The following is a 20,766-nucleotide window of genomic DNA, read 5'->3' as shown; positions in this document are numbered from 1 at the left end:
GAGCCTCACTTGGATCCCTATGTTGGGAAGCTATTCAGCTGGGTGTTAAAACTCATTTGTCCTACCCAGTTACCTCTCTTTGCCAGAAATAATGGCCTTTGGGTCACTTGTGTTACTTCCTGCAACATTAAAACTGGAAAGCTTAAAAATCCAATTTCCAGTAAGAAAATTTCTTTTTTTTAGTATGTATGAAACATGTTGATTTTTGGTGAAAACATTTCAGACAAACTAGGGTACAAGGACATGCCATTGTTCTAGTTGTATTAGCTCATTATGTTAGGAGTTTTTAAAGGAAAAAATCCTGAGACAGTGTATCAAATTGGTTGCTATAGACAGAAAACAGTTACCTTGAGTACATAGAAAATCTGTATGGTTTTTTTTTCACACATTATAAGCCTAACCCCTATTTTGTTATAAACTGAGCTTCTCTATACTGAAAGGGCTTAAGAGGTCATTGACCAGCATTCATGGATAATTAGAACAGTACTGAAAAACTGTTAAAAATTTTTTTTAAAAATTGAATATATTAAAAATTACATGTGATTTTTTGCAAATAATTGAAAATATATACATGTAAGTAGATGATCCCCTTTCTGTATGGAGCAAGCAGGTTTTCTCCTAAAACAAATGACACCATTTCAGAGTTTGCATAGGAAATAGTGTTGCTTTGTTGTATATATAATGCATCTAGAGAGGTTTTACTGTAGCACTGTCAGTGAAGAATTCATTTTGCTTTGCTTTTGAGAATAAAGGGAGGAACTGAATATAATTTACCTCTGTTCATGATAATATAGTAGACTGAAAAAATATAACAGTCAGTGGCAGCTTCATGTGTTATGGTATGAACACTTCTGGCATAAGTTTATGTACTTTTACTGGGTAGGACTGCAAAAAATTTTAACATTTGGTTAATGAACTCAAATTTTTGGTATAGTTGTTAGATCCAAAAGAAGAAACACTGGCAGTTCAGTTTAGCACAACTAGTAGCTTTGCTTATCGTTTGCATCTAACATCCTGTATTCATACAACTCTGTAGTTTCATTTTTGACTACTGAACTGTTACATCAGGTAGCAACTTAAGGTAGCAGGCCTGAATTGGCAGTTGATGCTTTCTGTGCAATTATGGGAATTCTTTAGATAATACTAAGTACAATCAAACCTGTATTAAGCAGCCATTTAAAGGACTGACACACTGTGACTGCTTGATTTAGGTGGTGGTGCTGATTACAGGTTGAAATAAGGACAAAATGTCCTTTCAGGACTGTCTGCTTAAAGCAAATGGCTGCATTATACAGGTATAAGTAAGGACAAAATGTCCTTTCAGGACTGTCTGCTTAAAGCAAATGGCTGCATTATACAGGTATAAGTAAGGACAAAATGTCCTTTCAGGACTGTCTGCTTAAAGTAAATTGCTGCATAACACAGATGGTCACTAATAATGCAGGTTTGACTGTATTCTCATTGTGATCTTCAGGGCATTAGCTTAATGAAACTGAGTTTCAGTGAATACAGGATGGGCTCATTGTTGCTTAGATAACAAATTTCCTGCTAAGATGTAGATCTTTCCTTATGTATTTACAATTTTATGAAAAAAAGAACAATAATGTGAAACTATTGTTTCTAGGTTATTAACTTGTATGCAAAAGGAACAGTAATGTAAAACTTCTGTTTCTATGTAACAATTGTTTGTTTTATTTTTTTTTTAACACAGACAGTTACTGTTTTCAAATGTTCATCATTTGTAGACTTTTATGATAGGCTTTTTATCAGAACAATCCGACTGTAGGTTACAGACAGTTTGCCTATATCCAGGTTTCCTCTTGGACATGAAAACTGGTCCCTTTATTATTAGTTGTAGTGGGATCAAAGCACTGGTTTTGCAATATTCCAGAGTCAAACCCCCACAGTTTCAAACATTGTGATAGGCTTAAATTAAGTCAACCAGATTATTATGTGATAGGCTTAAAATGATTGCTTATAGCCCACAAGAAGTCTGTGAAAGACAGAATTGAGTATGATTCATTTCTCACCCCACCTCCAAAAAAAAAAAAAAAATATAAAAATAAAAGAAAAACACAACACTTAAGATATCAATATTGATAGAAACAGTGTATTATGCTGTATGGTAAAATTGTGAAAGGTGTCTTTAAGGAGGCTTATTAGCCATCTGTGCATATGCTTTAGTAATGACTCTGTATTTAATCCATGGAATGTATTTAGTTAGCTAAATGACCAAAGTTTCTGTTACAAAAGGAAGACTATATTTCAGATCTATTGCACTAATGTAAAAGAAAGAAAAGAGACTCACTGTATTAGCCAGTGCTTTCCAGCTATTTTAACGCTTACTGAATCAGGTCTTTATATGGCCAATATAATTTTAATGCTTTCAATTACATTGTAGCTGTCACTAACAAAATTGTTGTACTAGTTAAAAAATTAAATGGCATTGATTTTAGATGTTTAGAAAGCTTGGAAATTGTGATCACAACTTATCTTCTATATCATTAACAAAATGTTCAAGTTGAATTTATTAGAATTACATGAAGACATGAATGCTTCCTCATTACTATGCCTGTACCAAAGTTTGCACAGACCTGGAAAAATCATAGGAAAAAAATCTTTTTTTCTGGAAAAAAACATGTCATTGGAAAACTGCCAATTTTATCTTGGAAACATCAGTGAAATTATCACAAAATAGTCTTGAATTTCGAAATAACTGCTTAAAGTTTATGAAAGTTGATCTGTATAATGAATTAGCATTAACAAAAAATATTTTCTTCAAAATGAAAATTGATAAAAATGCCACTATTTTTAAGCAGTCTAAATTAGACGTTTACATTTTTTTGTTCCGAACTGAATTCAAGGGTGTTTTCTTTTTTTTAGATGACTCGCCATTTGCACTGTTTCTAGTAGCTGAAAACATTCCCTTTTTTCCACTCTCTGCGTGTAAAATGTGATAGAAAACTGAATTAAAAATATGGAAAAGGTCACGAAATATTGTAAACTTAGGTCTTTGCAAACCTTGTGTACATTTCATAAAGAGAGAGGATATTGGGAAAAAAAATCCTTGCATTTCAGTTAAGTAATTTTAACAAATTTAGTTAAAAAATAAATTTCACATCGGAATTAAGATTTGCTCCATTGAGCAGCTCATATTGTATTCATGCTTAGTAATGTTTTACTTAATTATTTTCTATGCACAAGTTTGCCTTGCATACATCTTCAGAGACATTTATATATACTTTTTGGCAATTTTGAGATTGTATATTTTATTTAGTTAGTGTATATTTTCTGCTTAAATACTGAATATCTCAAAATATTTTAGTTGGGTTAGAAATGGTTATTTGAAATAAGCCAACTTTACCTGGTTTAAAAAAATAAGATGATTAATTTTAAGTATAATATAGTTTGAATAACATGGCAGAGTATCTTCACATAAAAGTATTTTCAGATATTCAGTAAAGCTTTCGTCTTTGTATTCCAAAGAAATTCATGGATGCAAAAAAAATAAAAACAATCATTGTACATGCATGAAAGTTGATGCATATAACATATTTCTGTGTATGTCCGTTTGCAGAGGTCAGCGCATGTTATACACTCGAGGAGTAGGTCTGATATATCACGCGGCGGCGGCCCTGTCGTCTCTCCAAAACCGTCCTTTAATCGGACGGGTCAGCCGAACAATGCTGTATATATCAATCCTAACTATGAAAACGTCCCAGTAAGTTATGGTTATAATTGTATATGCATGAACTACAGAACAAATGAACTATATAATATATGTATGCATGCGTCAAGAGAAACAAGCATTATCATATCATAAATAAACAGCCTATACACTGTTATTATGTTTTAATGCTTTGGAAGTTGAAAAAAAAATGTAACAAACATTTCTGTTTTCCAGTGATAAATTCATGCTGTGGGAGGGGGTGGGGAATTGCTCCAGATGTATTATAGATGGTGCAGTATTGACAACAGGCTAACAAATATTTGTTACCATGGTTGCAAGTATTTTTAGCTCACCTGTCACAAAGTGACAAGGTGAGCTTTTGTGATCGTGCGGTGTCCGTCCGTGTGTCCGTCCATCCGTAAACTTTTGCTTGTGACCACTCTAGAGGTCACATTTTTCATGGGATTTTTATGAAAGTTGGTCAAAATGTTCATCTTGATGATATCTAGGTCAAGTTCGAAACTGGGTCACGTGCCATCAAAAACTAGGTCAGTGATCTAAAATAGAAAAACCTTGTGACCTCTCTGAGGCCATATATTTCACAAGATCTTCATGAAAAAATTTGGGCAGAATGTGCACCTTGATGATTCTTGGTCAAGTTCGAAACTGGGTCACGTCCATCAAAAACTAGGTCAGAAGGGCTAAAATAGAAAAAAAACCCTTTTGACCTCTCTAGAGGCCATATATTTTACAAGATCTTCATGGAAATTCATCAGAATGTTCACCTTGATGATATCTAGGTCAAGTTTGAAACTGGGTCACGTGCCTTCAAAAACTAGGTCAGTAGGTCTAAAAATAGAAAAACCTTGTGACCTCTCTAGAGGCCATATATTTCACAAGATCTTCATTAAAATTGGTCAGAACGTTCACCTTGATGATATCTAGGTCAAGTGCGAAACTGGGTCACGTGCCATCAAAAACTAGGTCAGTAGGTCAAATAATAGAAAAACCTTGTGACCTCTCTAAAGGCCATATTTTTCATGGGATCTGTATGAAAGTTGGTCTGAATGTTCATCTTGATGATATCTAGGTTAGTTTCAAAACTGGGTCACATGCGGTCAAAAACTAGGTCAGTAGGTCTAAAAATAGAAAAAAATTGTGACCTCTCTAGAGGCCATATATTTCATGAGATCTTCATGAATATTGGTCAGAATGTTAACCTTGATGATATCTAGGTCAGGTTTGAAAGTGGGTCACGTGCCATCAAAAACTAGGTCAGTAGGTCAAATAATAGAAAAACCTTGTGACCTCTCTAGAGGCCATATTTTTCATGGGATCTGTATGAAAGTTGGTCTGAATGTTCATCTTGATGATATCTAGGTCAAGTTCGAAACTGGGTCATGTGCGGTCAAAAACTAGCTCAGTAGGTCTAAAAATAGAAAAACCTTGTGACCTCTCTAGAGGCCATACTTGTGAATGGATCTCCATAAAAATTGGTCAGAATGTTCACCTTGATGATATCTAGGTCAAGTTTGAAACTGGGTCACGTGCCTTAAAAAACTAGGTCAGTAGGTCAGATAATAAAAAAACCTTGTGACCTCTCTAGAGGCCATACTTTTCATGGGATCTGTATGAAAGTTGGTCTGAATGTTCATCATGATGATATCTAGGTCAAGTTTGAAACTGGGTCAACTGCGGTCAAAAACTAGGTCAGTAGGTCTAAAATTATTAAAATCTTTTGACCTCTCTAGAGGCCATATTTTTCAATGGATCTTCATGAAAATTGATCTGAATTTTCACCTTGATGATATCTAGGTCAGTTTCGAAACTGGGTCACGTGCAATCAAAAACTAGGCCAGTAGTTATAAAAATAGAAAAACCTTGTGACCTCTCTAGAGGCCATATTTTTAATGAGATCTTCATGAAAATTAGTGAGAATATTCACCTTGATGATATCTAGGTAAAGTTCAAAACAGGGTCACATACCTTCGAAAACTAGGTCAATAGGTCAAATAATAGAAAAACCTTGTGACCTCTCTAGAGACCATATTTTTCAATGGATCTTCATGAAAATTGGTCAGAATTTTTATCTTGATAATATCTAGGTCAAGTTCAAAACTGGGTCACATGAGCTCAAAAACTAGGTCACTATGTCAAATAATAGAAAAAATGACGTCATACTCAAAACTAGGTCATGTGGGAAGAGGTGAGCGATTCAGGACCATCATGGTCCTCTTGTTAGGTGAGCTTTTGTGATTGCCCTGTGTTCGTTGTCTTGTATCATTAACAGTTCACAAAATTTTGGCCCAATCTTAATGAAACTTCATAAAAATGTTACTCTCAAAACCTTTAACAAGTTTGAGGCTTACGGAAGGTCGGTGGTTCTACCCAGATGCCCGCTCATGACGAAATAGTGCACGGAGGGGCACCTGGGGTCTTCCTTCACCATCAAAGCTGAAAATTTACCATATGACCTATATCTGCGCCCAACAAAATAAATGAATAAATTAGATAAATCATAGAAAAACCTTGTTAACATACTAGAGGCCACATTTTATACATGAGTTTCTTGAAACCTTTTCAGAATATTTCTCTTAATGAAATCTAGGTCAGATTTGATACCATGTCAAATGGTGTAAAAACTAGGTCAATGGGTCAGATCAAAGAAAAACCTAATAAACTCTGTAAAGAGCAAACTTTCTGCATGATCTTCATGAAACCTCCTCATCAGAATGTTTGTCTTTTATAAAATATAGCTTTAGTTCAAAATTGGGTCATCTTTAGTCAAAAACAAGGTTATGAGGTCAAATCGATGAAAAACCTTGTCTATGCAACAGAGGCTATATTTTGTACTTTATTTCATTGAGACTGTATTGATGAAATCTAGGTCAAGTTTGAAACTTGATCGCCTGGTGTGGTTCTGGGACGATCTGTGTATGAAAAGAACTGGAACCACTGCCTTACCCTTGCATGATCGTAAGAGGCGACTAATAGGGTCTTAACACTTGGTTTTGCTGTAACTCTGTGATTCCAGCAGGTATGCAAATTTTGATTCCATGCCTCATGTTTTTATTTCGATGTAAATGAGATGTGAAACCAAAACTTGTAGTCCTGTTTGGCGCCATATAACCTATACTGTGTTGCTGCACCGTAAAACCCAAATAAATAAATTGAAACTTGATCACATGGGGTCAGAAACTAGGACACTGTATTGGACACTGCAATAATGGGAACACTTTCCATATATTGTACATTTTCTTCCTGAGTTACATGATAGACAGATAGATATCTTTATTGTCTTCATCAAACATAGGCTAAGGTTGAAATGTGATCATCAGTGGTCAAAACTAGGTCACTGATCATTTGTGGTCAAAACTAAGTCACTGGGTTAGATCATGCAAAAATCTTGTTTACACTTCTCAGGCCTCATTATCTAAGTAATCTTGATAAAATGTTGTTTTGATGAAATGTTGGTCAAGTTAGCAGTTGGGAGTTAAACGTAGGTCACTAGCTCAAATCAAAGAAAACTTTGTAACACTCTTGAGGCCAGATTTTCTACCTGATCTACATGAAACATTGTCAGAATGTTTGTCTGAACAATATCTTAAGTCATTTAAGAAACTGTGCTGTTCTGTTAACTTAGGTGAGCGATATATTACTGGACCTTTGTGGACCTCCTGTTCACAATGAAAGCTATCAATTTTATTATGTCTCCCCCAGGAGACATATTGTTTTTGCCCTGTCCGTCCGTCCGTCCGTCACACTTCATTTCCGAGCAATAACTGGAGAACCATTTGACCTAGAACCTTCAAACTTCATAGGGTTGTAGGGCTGCTGGAGTAGACGACCCCTATTGTTTTTGGGGTCACTCCATCAAAGGTCAAGGTCACAGGGGCCTGAACATTGAAAACCATTTCCGATCAATAACTAGAGAACCACTTGACCCAGAATGTTGAAACTTCATAGGGTGATTGGTCATGAAGAGTAGATGACCCCTATTGATTTTGGGGTCACTCCATCAAAGGTCAAGGTCACAGGGGTCTGAACATGGAAAACCATTTCTGATCAATAACTAGAGAACCACTTGACCCAGAATGTTGAAACTTCATAGGATGATTGTACATGCAAAGTAGATGACCCCTATTGATTTTGGGGTCACTCCATTAAAGGTCAAGGTCACAGGGGCCTGAACATTGAAAACCATTTCCGGTCAGTAACTTGAGAACCACTTGACCCAGAATGTTGAAACTTAATAGGATGATTGGTCATGCAGAGTAGATGACCCCTAACGATTTTGGGGTCACTCTGTGAAAGGTCAAGGTCACAGGGGCCTGAACATTGAAAACCATTTCCGGTCAGTAACTTGAGAACCACTTGACCCAGAATGATGAAACTTCATAGGATGATTGGTCATGCAGAGTAGATGACCCCTAATGATTTTAGGGTCACTCTATCAAAGGTCAAGGCCACAGGGGCCTGAACATGGAAAACCATTTCCAGTCAATAACTTGAGAACCTCTCGACCCAGAATGTTGAAACTTCATAGGATGATTGTTCATGCAAAGTAGATGACCCCTATTGATTTTGGGGTCACTCCATTAAAGGTCAAGGTCACAGGGGCCTGAACATTGAAAACCATTTCCGGTCAGTAACTTGAGAACCACTTGACCCAGAATGTTGAAACTTAATAGGATGATTGGTCATGCAGAGTAAATGACCCCATTGTTTTTGGGGTCAGTGTATTAAAGGTCAGGGTCACAGTGGCCTGTTCATGTAAAATCATTTTTTGGAAATAACTTGAGAACCACTTGACCTACAATGTTGAAACTTAATAGGATGATTGGACATGCAGAGTAGATGACCCCTATTTATTTTGAGGTCACTTGATCAAAGGTCAAGGTCACAGGAGCCTGAACAGTGACTTGAGAACCACTAGGCCAAGAGAGTTGAAATTTAGCGGGATGACTGGACATGCCAAGTAGATGATCCCTATTGCAGCCAACCATCAGTGTCTCTTTGACTCGCTCCTGACCCCTATTGACTTCTTGCCTATAGGATTTTGCATTGGGGGAGACATGCGCTTTTTTTCAAAAGCATTTTCTAGTTTATTTTGGTCTTGAAAAAGTTGACTTATATCACTGGAATACTGAAATTCTAAAGCAAAAAAAGAAAAATTCAACAGTTATGTCACTCACATGTGGGATGTTTAAAAAAGGACTAAAATTGATAATTTTCAGAAAATAGTGGAAATTGTATAATTATTTGGCAGTTGGATATTTTGGCTGGAAATAGAAAAAAATTCTTGCAGTACTGTGAAACCATTAATATTCATGGTTGACTAATTTTACTGATTTCATTGTTAAGCTTATCTGCAAAATTTAATCCAAACAAACAAGTAAATTCCCATTCAATACTATTTTAAAGTATAAATCCACAAATTCATATCCCAACGAAATTGCCATTTTTGACTGAATTGATACAGTAGTTTCTTTTCCCAAAACCATGAAATTGCCATTTTTACCAAAATTTTGAAATTGCCACTTTTACCAAAACCATTAAATTGCCATTTTTACCAAAATTATGAAATTGCCATTTTGACTGAAATCATGAAATTGCCATTTTGACAAATTTGTGAAATTGCAATTTTGACCAAAATCATGAAATTTATGAGATTTCTTGCCCATGAAATTAGATGATTTTTACAGTATATAATTATGCGAATATAATATTGATAAAGAAAGTTCATGATTAAGTGTTAAGCATTTACAGCGAAATCTGCGTTCAGTGTTTAGCATTTACAAGGCTTTTTTTCAAACATCCCACATTATCTTAGGATAAAGGCTTTTGCTGTAAAATGTGCAAATTCTTAAAGTAAAAGATTGTCACTGTTTGATAGAACAAAGGGTCTCTCAAGAGCAACCTTTAAACTGAACCATGAAATATAAGTTTGGTTGATACACAGTGGCAGTTCTTTTCATTCTGAAAGCTTTCGCTGTAGCACAGTTATACTAAAGCTGTTGTTTTAGGGACTGTTCATGTCTGTATTTGTGTCTGACAGCTTCTTTGGGTGTATGGGTCTCTGTGCAGATTTCGAGGTGGTCGTAGAAAAAAAAATGGTTGCACATCTTTAATGTTCTTTTTGATGAAGGATTTTATAATCGTAACAAATTGCTACGGATCTTCTCACAGCTTTCTTGTGTTTGTAATTATTTTTATATGTATGTACAGTAGTATAGGAGTAAGTCAAAAATAAAAACAATATTGATTTTTAGCTCATCTGATTTTTTGAAAAAAAAAAATGATGAGTTATTGTCATCACTTGATCGGCGTCGACGTTGCCTGGTTAAGTTTTATGTTTAGGTCAGCTTTTCTTCTAAACTATCAAAGCTATTGCTTTGAAACTTCGAACACTTGTTCACCATCATAGGCTGACCCTGTACAGCAAGGAACATAACTCCATCCTGCTTTTTGCAAGATATAATTATGGCCCCTTTTGTACTTAGAAAATATCAGATTTCTTGGTAAAGTTTTATGTTTAGGTCAACTTTTCTCCTAAACTATCAAAGCTATTGTTTTAAAACTTGCATCACTTGTTCACCATCATAAGCTGACCCTGTACAGCAAGAAACATAACTCCATCCTGCTTTTTGCAAGATATATGGCCCCTTTTGGACTTAGAAAATATCAGTTTTCTTGGTTAAGTTTTATGTTTAGGTCAACTTTTTCTCTTAAACTATCAAAGCTGTTGCTTTGAAACTTGCAACACTTGTTCACAATCATAAGCTGACCCTGTACAGCAAGAAACATAACTCCATCCTGCTTTTTGCAATAATTATTGCCGCTTTTGGACTTGGAAAATCAGTTTTCTTGGTTGAATATTTTGTTTAAGTCGACTTTTTTCATAAACTATCAAAGCTATTGCTTTGAATTTTGCAACAGTTTTTCACCATCATTAGCGGATGCTGTTCATCAAGAAACATAACTCTATCCTGCTATTTGCAAGAATGATGGCCCTTTTTAATCATAGAAAATCATGTATTCAATATTTCTATTATATAAAAAAAATCAGAAGAGCGTCAGCACCCGCAAGGTGGTGCTGTTGTTGAGTTTAAAATATCGTTTATTAACCAGTTATGAAAATGTTAATTGATACTGAAATTTGCCTATTTGGCAAAAGAATTCAGTCTTGTAGCTTATACTGATTGGCATACACAGCCATGTTTGTTTCCTCATACAAGCTTTCTGATTGGCTACACACTCATGTTTGTTTCCTCATACAAGCATTCTGATTGGCTATACAGTCATGTTTGTTTCCTCATACAAGCATTCTGATTGGCTACACATTTGTCATGTTTCAGATGCAGCTTGTCATCTCATAGTTTCACTAACATTTTAGTTGCATAATCATTCGATTTCCATCATACATTAAATTTTATATTGATTCAATGCAATTAGGATGCCATTTCAATAGTATTTCTGTTGGTCCACTTAGTCAGTTTTTCTGCAATATGGTCAAACCTGTATTAAGCAGCCAGCAAAGTGAGTGACCCATTCTGGTTGGTTAAGATGGTTCAACTAATTTTATTGATTAAAGGTATACTTAACCCAGATTTCATACTTGAAAATATATTATACATTTACTTCATGGTACTTGTATAAACATAAGATAACATGTTCCTGCATGTAAACAGTCTTGGACATGTGCGGATCCAGTGGGGTGGGGGTGGTGGTGGGGGAGGGTCTGGACCTCCCCTGGAAAGTCACCAAAAAAAAGAGAAGAAGGAAAGAAAATGGTTTTTCAAAAAGGTAACATTAGGACCGCATTCAAAGCGTATGTGGCTGCTGCTACATACGACCTGGATGTAATTCATATTTATGTTAATTATCTCAAAGAAACGAAGAATTTTACCGTTAAGAAAACTTAATTTTATTATTTTTCCCAAATTTAACAGGTGAGCTCATAAAATTGTGAAAATAAGGGGTATATTGTATATAAAATTGCAATGGAAAAGGTGTTCTTAAATGCTCCTAAAATGCCCCAGAATGCAGGAAATGAAGCGCTGAACTTCAAATTTTTCCAGGGAGGCATGCCCCCAGACACCCCCCACCCCCACTCCCCATAGCTGGTCGGCTACTTTTCTATTTCAGCCTCTTCAACAAAAATCAATTGGCAACCCTGTACTTGTAAACAGTTAGCATCCACACACAAAAAAAATACCACATCAAATTATTTAGTGTATAAAGACACATGTTTGTCAGTGATAGTGAGGGGTCGGTCGAACCCCCTCTGAGAAAATTGGCTGGATCTGCGCATGTTGAATGTTAGTTTTTAAAATGTACACACCTCATACATTATAGGGAAGCAAAATGCCTACTGTGAATAAAAAAAGACTGGAAGTTTTTCTAAACTACTAATATAAGTGCTACTGTATGATTTTTAAGTTATGAATGTAGCTTCACATACACAACTATATTGTACATTTAGGTTAGTTAAATACATTTGATGAGTATTTTTGGCATTTGAAATAAATATTTTATTGATAAAATATGTTAACAAAAGATGGGCAGTGAATATCTTTAAAGAATGTCTTATATGAGCTGAGACAGAGAGAATAGTTATAATAAGATGTGAGCCGTGCCATGGGAAAACCAACATAGTGGGTGTGCGACCAGCATGGATCCAGACCAGCCTGCGCATCCGCGCAGTCTGGTCAGGCTCCATGCTGTTCGCTTTTAAAGCCTATTGGAATTGGAGAAACAGCATGTATCCTGACCAGACTGCGCGGATGCGCAGGCTGGTCTGGATCCATGCTGGTCGCACACCCACTATGTTGGTTTTCCCATGGCACGGCTCATGTTTTTGTATATTTAAGTCTTTTGTGTCACTTGTCAACATGTATATCCTACATCAAGTTCAAATATAACCAAAATTCAGAATGTAAAATATGTGTAACATATATATTATATATGTTAACTAATCACCTAATTACTCTGACCAATCACTTGTATGTACATGTACATAATAATATATATATATCATCATCATACCTTTCTAACAGTGATTAAATAAGTACAGACATGTAAACATGTACAGAAGTAAATTATTGTTGATTCTGTGTAGATTATTTTACAATGTGGGTAAGCAGTTTTATGACTTGCATAGTCTGACGGAAAATGACATTTCTGGCAAAGTAGGTATGCTGCAAAATGGAATCTTGTGGATTTTCTGCCAAAATGGCTGTTTCGTGGATATAACTTTTCAAGATAACATAATATGAATGGAAATTACACTTGGTCGTTAGGGTTTAATTTTGTGGATCAGTGCAACAATTGAATCTACACAAAAAAGAAATAGTCCCCACAAATTAATATTAGTGATTTTTAAGTTTGTATTTAGGACCATTATTTTTGTAAGGACGATAGTTGTTTTATACTTGAAAAGTTGTTGGTATGTTAAGGATTTTTTTTTTTTTTTTAATTCAAGCACCTGAGGTGTAAAAATTTAGAATGTCATAGTTTTAATGCAATTTACTTGTTTGCATTCAAATTATGCTTGTAAAATGCAAGTCTAAAGATTAAAACATGTAGATTTACATGTAGAAGGCACATTCAAAATGTACGAAGTTTAAAATGTATAGATTGATGTGTAGAAGGTACATTTAAATGTACTTGTGTAACTTAAATGTGTAGAAAGCACATGTAAAAATGTGAATACAAAGACTAAAATGTGTAGGTTGACGTCAAAATGTGCTTGCTTAATGTAAATCTGAAGATAAAAACGTGTAGATTAACGTGTAAAATGTAACTCCATGAAATATTTCGAACAATTTCCCATGGATGACTAAAAAAAGTAGTGTTCTACAAGCAGGCATATACTCATTATGCATCCTGAAACCTCTTGTGTTGTTCAGATATTTGCAAGTTTTGCAGATGCAGTCATGTAAGATGTGTAATCTTTGCTGGAAGTGTTATTTTCAATCCGACTGTATAGTTATGACAATAGTGTGTTTATATTTAGATGATGATATTTCATACATCACATAAATACATTTGTTAGGTATCAGATCCAAAGCCATTGTATAGCTTTTATTCATTTTCTGCTTGCGAATTGATTTTATAGAAGCATCTGTTAATGTCTGTATGTTGATATAGCCAATTTTGAAGATGTTGGGAAGATTACACAAAATGTACTGCAACAGCTGAATATTGTATAGTGAAACCTGTATTAAGCAGCCATGGGTCTACGTTGCCATGGTTACAGCTGTTGACTTTGAATCACTTGCCCCTCACCTGAGTGGGTTCTAACCTCACTCGGGGCGTAGAATGCATTATGTGAGGAAGACATCGCACTGGCTTAAAGAAGATCAGTTGTTCTACCGAGATGCCCGCCCTTGATGAAATAATGCTTGTAGGGGCACATGAAGTTTTTCGCCCATTAACAAAAGCTGGAAAGTAGCCATATGACCTATAATTATGTTGATGTGACGTTAAAACCAGTAACTTTTTAAAGTACCCAGTTAAAGGACTGAGATAATTGGTCTGCTTAAGGCAGGTGGCTGTTTAAGACAGGTTAAAGTTAGAACAAAAAGTCATTTTGGAAAGTTTGTTGATTAGGCTGCTTAAGGCAAATGGCTGTTTAAGACAGGTGACAGCTTAGGCATGTTTAGCTGTATAAAACAGAAGTGACAGTTAAAGGTCATCAAGCATTCTATGTACAGAACTTCTCTTGATGAAGCTGTTGGCATTTAGCTTTTGGAATGAATTAAAATTACTGACATTATTAGTTTAATAAAAAAAAATTATGTGTTATGAAGTGGCATCAGAAATTGATTTTCCAGGAGTTAGGTGTAGACTAGTTATATAGCAAAAAGAGCATTAGAAAGTTAATTTTAAGTGGGGGTGGGGGGTGCTCATTTTGTAGGATCCCATTCCTCATAAAAAATAGATAGATAAAAAAAAATCCAAAAAAAGTCTGCCTGCTTAGCTCCATAGGGAGAGTACAGATCTACAGATTGTGGGGTTGTGAATTTGACCCCCGGGCGCAGCGTATGTTCTCTGTGACGATTTGAAAAAAGACATTGTGTCTGAAATCATTTTGTCTTCCACCTCTGGTTCACGTGGAGAAGTTGGCAGTTACTTGCTGTGAACAGGTTTGTACTGGTACAGAATCCAGGAACACTGGTTATGTTATATAACTGAAATGCTGTTGAAACACAGCGTTTAAACCCAAAATGAACATAAAAACAAAACTTTGTTGGTTCCAATCACTTTAATGTTCTATAAATGCTATTATAGTCTTATGCTTATGATTACTTTGGCTTTTGATTACTGTGAATTCATTTTATTTTGTGGGCGTGAAATTTTATGGTTTTGGCCAAAATGGCTAGTTTCGGAGGATGCAAATTCTTGGTTTTTAGTTTTGATAATAAAATGAATGGAAATTGTATTTATTCATAATGATTGTGGATTGACCCAGGTAGCATACCACAAAAAATAGGCCCACCGCAAATATATAGGTATTATGGTATCCGCTAAAAGAAATCAATTTTACAGATTTTTTTCTCCACTTTTGTTGAATGTTTTCAGACATTTTATCTATTTTTTCTGAAGATATTTTTTTTTCTTCAGATTTTGATGAAAATCCACTCATTAAATTTCTTGTTACCTTATCTAAACTTTCACAGCCTTGTATATGTTTTAATCTCTTCTAACTGAAGTTTTGACTGTATGTTGAAAAGATGCTGACCTAGTTTGAATGTGGGGGCAATCTTTTGTTGTCGATGTTTTTGTTGAGTCGATGTTTCGTTAGCTTACCCGAGTATTGTCTGTGTTTTCTCTAGCAGTTTTCCAGACCCAAGTCCCAGTATGATATACCAAACCATCACCCGTCTCATGTAACTGCGCCCAGTCAGTCATACCTCATGCGTAGTGGGCATGAGGGTTCACCGCACAGATACGTTGGCGGTCAAGTAAGTTGGAACCTGTCCCGAGCAACGCACTTGTAACTTATAAATGTATTGCCATTTTTGTAACTGTTATATCTTTGTAACTGCATGGTTGTTACGCATGGAGCATGTTCATCTTGCAGGCATTTTGTGGACTGGATTAACAAACTGGCAGTCGGAAACAATCGCTGTTATATAATCGGATACCCCAATTAACTACAAGGTTAACAGGGAACTTCATTGAAATCCAGAGAAAGGTTTTTGAACCCATATTTCCATTTTACTGTCATGGTATGGCAAAAAGAAAATGCATAAATATTCTTGCAGCAGTAGTATTGGCAGCAAATTTAGCATTTGCTTTAGCATGCTTCACAAAGGTCCCGGCCTCTGTGACAGATTGATTGATGTAGCTGGCTTCGAATTGCTATGGGTTCAAATCCTCCTTTAGGGTGTTGAATTCTTTCATGTGCGAAAGCCTTCCTGGGCTGGTTTAGAAAAAGTCTGTGGTGCTACCCAGGTGCCCACTCACGCCTGAAAGAAAGCCCTGAGGGACACCTGGGGTCTTTCTCCATTATCAAAAGATGAAAAGTCGCCAAATGAACTATAATTATTGTATCTTCAATGTTAAACAAACAAAAAAAAATCATATATTGTTATAGTAACTTGTAATTATTAAAACAATCTTTAAATATAATCTGTGGCTTCATCACTGCGTACCTTCCTTAAACAGCCCTTTGAATAATATAAAGTGGTGCTGCACAAATTTCATGATAGACCAGTCGATTTTAGAAATTTAGCAGTGTAAAAGTTAAGGGTCGGCTACCTTTATATGAAATAATCTGACAAGATAGTTGTGATTGAAGCTGTTTGGAATACGGCCTTGTATTTATTGGGGTATCTGATATTTGATTATGTTATTGTATGGTTGCTATCGTATATAATTATATATATTCTCTTTTAGCTAGAAATATGAATGGCAGCATGATGTTATGATATATATATATATATAGGTTTGCATTTTTGCTTTAAAATATCTGTATTAGTGTGTATTGTCAATATTGCATTTATATTACTTGGTAGTACAGATACATGTACATTCTGGTTATTACAGGAGAGTCAGCGCTTGAAAAGTTGTTGAAAGCAGGGTTCAAGCTAGCCCAGAAAAATTGGAAGAAGTGACTTCTCCCTTCAGTGAAAATAGGGAGAAGTTTTCTCAGAACAGGGAGAAGTGAGGCTGCGGGTCAAAACAGTCATTAATTAAACCGTATATTACAGTTTTGATGGTACATGTACAACACAAAGGAATAACATTTCAAAACAACACATATTTTACTTATAAGTACAAAATGCCAAGTATCAAATACAAACACACACAGTGAACATGTATTTATGCAGTCATTTGAAACATTCATGAATAATACTAAATCAGCATCAGTATTATAACAGGCATGTGTAGTGTGATTTGTTGTTCGGCTCATGTGTCATGACCCCTTGCATATGCTTTATCAAATTTTGCCAGTCTACATATAACACAGTGCGATTTGCCAGGCTCATCTTCCTTCCACCAGTCAAAACTAACAATAGAAAATTATTTTTTCAATTATTATCCATGCACACCCCTGTTTCAAACCCCAGCTGGTCAAAATCCGGATATCCAAAATTTTATGTCCGGATACTGATACACTCATAAGCATTGCCCAATTCTGCAGTCTAAAGAATATATTTCACAAATTGTGATGATGCAAAGATAATTTAACAGCACAGGACAGTATCTGATATTAAAGTCTACAATGACAATACCTTTTATTGGAGAAAATTAAGAAAAATGTTCATGAAATACCGACAAGTTGTCACCGCGAGCAGACATTCTGACAGCCTACTTTCGTTTTCAAAAAACTTTTACAAAAAGATAAAAGCTAATGTGTTCTTATCTAAAACTGATTGTGATTGATTTTTATTGATTGAAATTAAATATCTGTTGTCTGAATTTCAATTTAATTTGTGTATAACACGGATATTTACATCTGGCAGCCGCAATTAAAACCATACATTACGAACAACTCTGGTTATTATTCAGAGCTTTTCTTTAGGCTCTATCGGTCAATTTGCGATGGGCTATCATCCTATAATCAGCTGCTGACTCTTGCGCCGACATACTTGTGTTTCTGCTTTTATTTACCCTACTTTTGACAGTTTTTAGTTGTTTGTTTTCACACGTGATGCACACACTTTTTATCCGTGATGCACAAAATCAATTAAAGGCAATTTTGTTTCGCCTCGTTTGATTGGTGTTTCCAAAGTTTTCGACCAATTAAAATCATCCTAACGATATTCGGTGATAGGCGGAGCATACTTTGTTGACAGGTGAAGTCCACAACCCGTAACGGGATATGTTTCGCTAATTGATTATGTAATGTTTTTACAAGATGATTAGAAGCTGATAGATGTGATATATACATGTATGATAACTGCCTCGGGCGCCAGATTTTAGGGCGACTTGTTTTTCGCTTTTCTGTACAAACAGAGCGAAGTCATCAGAAAAAGAGCGACCACTTCGCTCACGTCGCCTAGAAGCGTGGACCCTGGAAAGAATTTTCATATGTTCGATAAATACAGTGAAACGGAGTAGGCTCGAGCATCGATAGCACGTGCACCTTGGCTAATTAGAGCGATAAATGTGGTTCCCGGCCATATTAATGTTTGAATGGCTTGAACCTCTGAATTACTTAAGATTTTATCTCATTCACTTGCAACTTTGAGTGGTCAGCGTGTACATGCATTTTCGTTACAAATATAGATATATTAATGTGTATTCAAATATTTTAAAGAAGTTTTAGTTTTGTCCCGTAAATACACTGCAATATTGTGTCATGATTTGGTATATTTTGGGCCCAAATGAAATGATGTTGTTTGGGAAAAGGGCATGTTTTTATTACCGTATGTAGTATTATGTTGGTTTGGTACACTAAAGGTCTGTAGTTTACTGAGGTATTTGGTAAGCTTCTACGCTTTTAATATCATATGTATAGTATAAAGCCATTGTGTTATTTTATAATTTAAGATTTTGTATTCTAAATACTTTTTTTGTATAAGGATTTTTTTTCCAAAGATAGGCAAGCTGCTTTATATTCCATTTTTACGTTTAAATCATTTTTTTTTCTTTTTTAATCAGCCGCTGTTTTATTAGCTCACCTGTCACAAAGTGACAAGGTGAGCTTTTGTGATCGCGCAGCGTCCGTCGTCCGTGCGTGCGTGCGTGCGTCAGTCCGTAAACTTTTCCTTGTGACCACTCTAGAGGTCACATTTTTCATGGGATCTTTATGAAAGTTGGTCAGAATGTTCATCTTGATGATATCTAGGTCAAGTTCGAAACTGGGTCAGGTGCCTTCAAAAACTAGGTCAGTAGGTCTAAAAATAGAAAAACCTTGTGACCTCTCTAGAGGCCATATATTTCACAAGATCTTCATGAAAATTGGTCAGAATGTTCACCTTGATGATATCTAGGTCAAGTTCGAAACTGGGTCACGTGCGGTCAAAAACTAGGTCAGTAGGTCTAAAAATAGAAAAACTTTGTGACCTCTCTAGAGGCCATATATTTCAAAAGATCTTCATGAAAATTGGTTAGAACGTTCACCTTGATGATATCTAGGTCAAGTTCGAAACTGGGTCACGTGCCGTCAAAAACTAGGTCAGTAGGTCAAATAATAGAAAAACCTTGTGACCTCTCTAAAGGCCATATTTTTCATGGGATCTGTATGAAAGTTGGTCTGAATGTTCATCTTGATGATATCTAGGTCAAATTCGAAACTGGGTCACGTGCCATCAAAAACTAGGTCAGTAGGTCAAATAATAGAAAAACCTTGTGACCGCTCTAAAGGCCATATTTTTCATGGGATCTGTATGAAAGTTGGTCTGAATGTTCATCTTGATGATATCTAGGTCAAGTTCGAAACTGGGTCACGTGCGGTCAAAAACTAGGTCAGTAGGTCTAAAAATAGAAAAACCTTGTGACCTCTCTAGAGGCCATATTTTCATGAGATCTTCATGAAAATTGGTCAGAATGTTCACCTTGATGATATCTAGGTCAAGTTCGAAAGTGGTCACGTGCCTTAAAAACTAGGTCAGTAGGTCAAATAATAGAAAAACCTTGTGACCTCTCTAGAGGCCATATTTTTCATGGGATCTGTATGAAAGTTGGTCTGAATGTTCATCTTGATGATATCTAGGTCATGTTCGAAAGTGGGTCACTTGCCCTCAAAAACTAGGTCAGTAGGTCATATAATAGAAAAACCTTGTGACCTCTCTAAAGGCCATATTTTTCATGGGATCTGTATGAAAGTTGGTCTGAATGCTTATCTTGATGATATCTAGGTCAAGTTCGAAACAGAGTCATGTGCGGTCAAAAACTAGGTCAGTAGGTCTAAAAATAGAAAAACCTTGTGACCTCTCTAGAGGCCATACCCTTGAATGGATCTTCATGAAAATTGGTCAGAATGTTCACCTTGATGATATCTAGGTCAAGTTTGAAACTGGGTCACGTGCCTTAAAAAGCTAGGTCAGTAGGTCAAATAATAAAAAAAACCTTGTGACCTCTCTAGAGGCCATACTTTTCATGGGATCTGTATGAAAGTTGGTCTGAATGTTCATCTTGATGATATCTAGGTCAAATTTGAAACTGGGTCAACTGCGGTCAAAAACTAGGTCAGTAGGTCTGAAATTAGAAAAATCTTTTGACCTCTCTAGAGGCCATATTTTTCAATGGATCTTCATGAAAATTGATCTGAATGTTCACCTTGATGATATCTAGGTCAGTTTCGAAACTGGGTCATGTGCGGTCAAAAACTAGGCCAGTAGGTATAAAAATAGAAAAAACCTTGTGGCCTCTCTAGAGGCCATATTTTTCATGAGATCTTCATGAAAATTAGTGAGAATGTTCACCTTGATGATATCTAGGTAAAATTCAAAACAGGGTCACGTACCTTCGAAAACTAGGTCAATAGATCAAATAATAGAAAAACCTTGTGACCTCTCTAGAGACCATATTTTTCAATGGATTTTAATGAAAATTGGTCAGAATTTTTATCTTGATAATATCTAGGTCAAGTTCAAAACTGGGTCACATGAGCTCAAAAACTAGGTCACTATGTCAAA

At 35.7% G+C, this 20,766-nt stretch overlaps 1 protein-coding gene across 14 annotated transcripts in view; it reads left to right on the top strand.

Annotated features, from left to right (window-relative positions):
• Window positions 1-20,766, top strand: part of LOC123555116 (serine/threonine-protein kinase 26-like) — a 59,990-nt gene that overhangs the window by 34,880 nt on the left and 4,344 nt on the right. For 6 of the 14 annotated variants that reach the window (XM_045345714.2, XM_045345715.2, XM_045345711.2 and 3 more), the window contains 2 exons: window positions 3,578-3,721; window positions 15,511-15,639. The exons of 3 other annotated variants lie outside the window; for them this stretch is intronic. In XM_045345714.2, coding sequence (XP_045201649.2) covers window positions 3,578-3,721; window positions 15,511-15,639 — 273 coding nt within the window. The remainder of the gene's footprint in view (window positions 1-3,577; window positions 3,722-15,510; window positions 15,640-20,766) is intronic. 5 more of the 14 variants (XM_045345719.2, XM_045345718.2, XM_053547389.1 and 2 more) reach the window with 3 other exon arrangements.

Source organism: Mercenaria mercenaria, chromosome 7 (genome assembly GCF_021730395.1).
Source record: "Mercenaria mercenaria strain notata chromosome 7, MADL_Memer_1, whole genome shotgun sequence".
In the NCBI taxonomy this organism is placed as follows: Eukaryota; Metazoa; Mollusca; class Bivalvia; order Venerida; family Veneridae; genus Mercenaria; species Mercenaria mercenaria.
The sequence above is the reverse complement of the archived record's forward strand: the minus strand, read 5'-3'. Positions and strand labels throughout refer to the sequence as shown.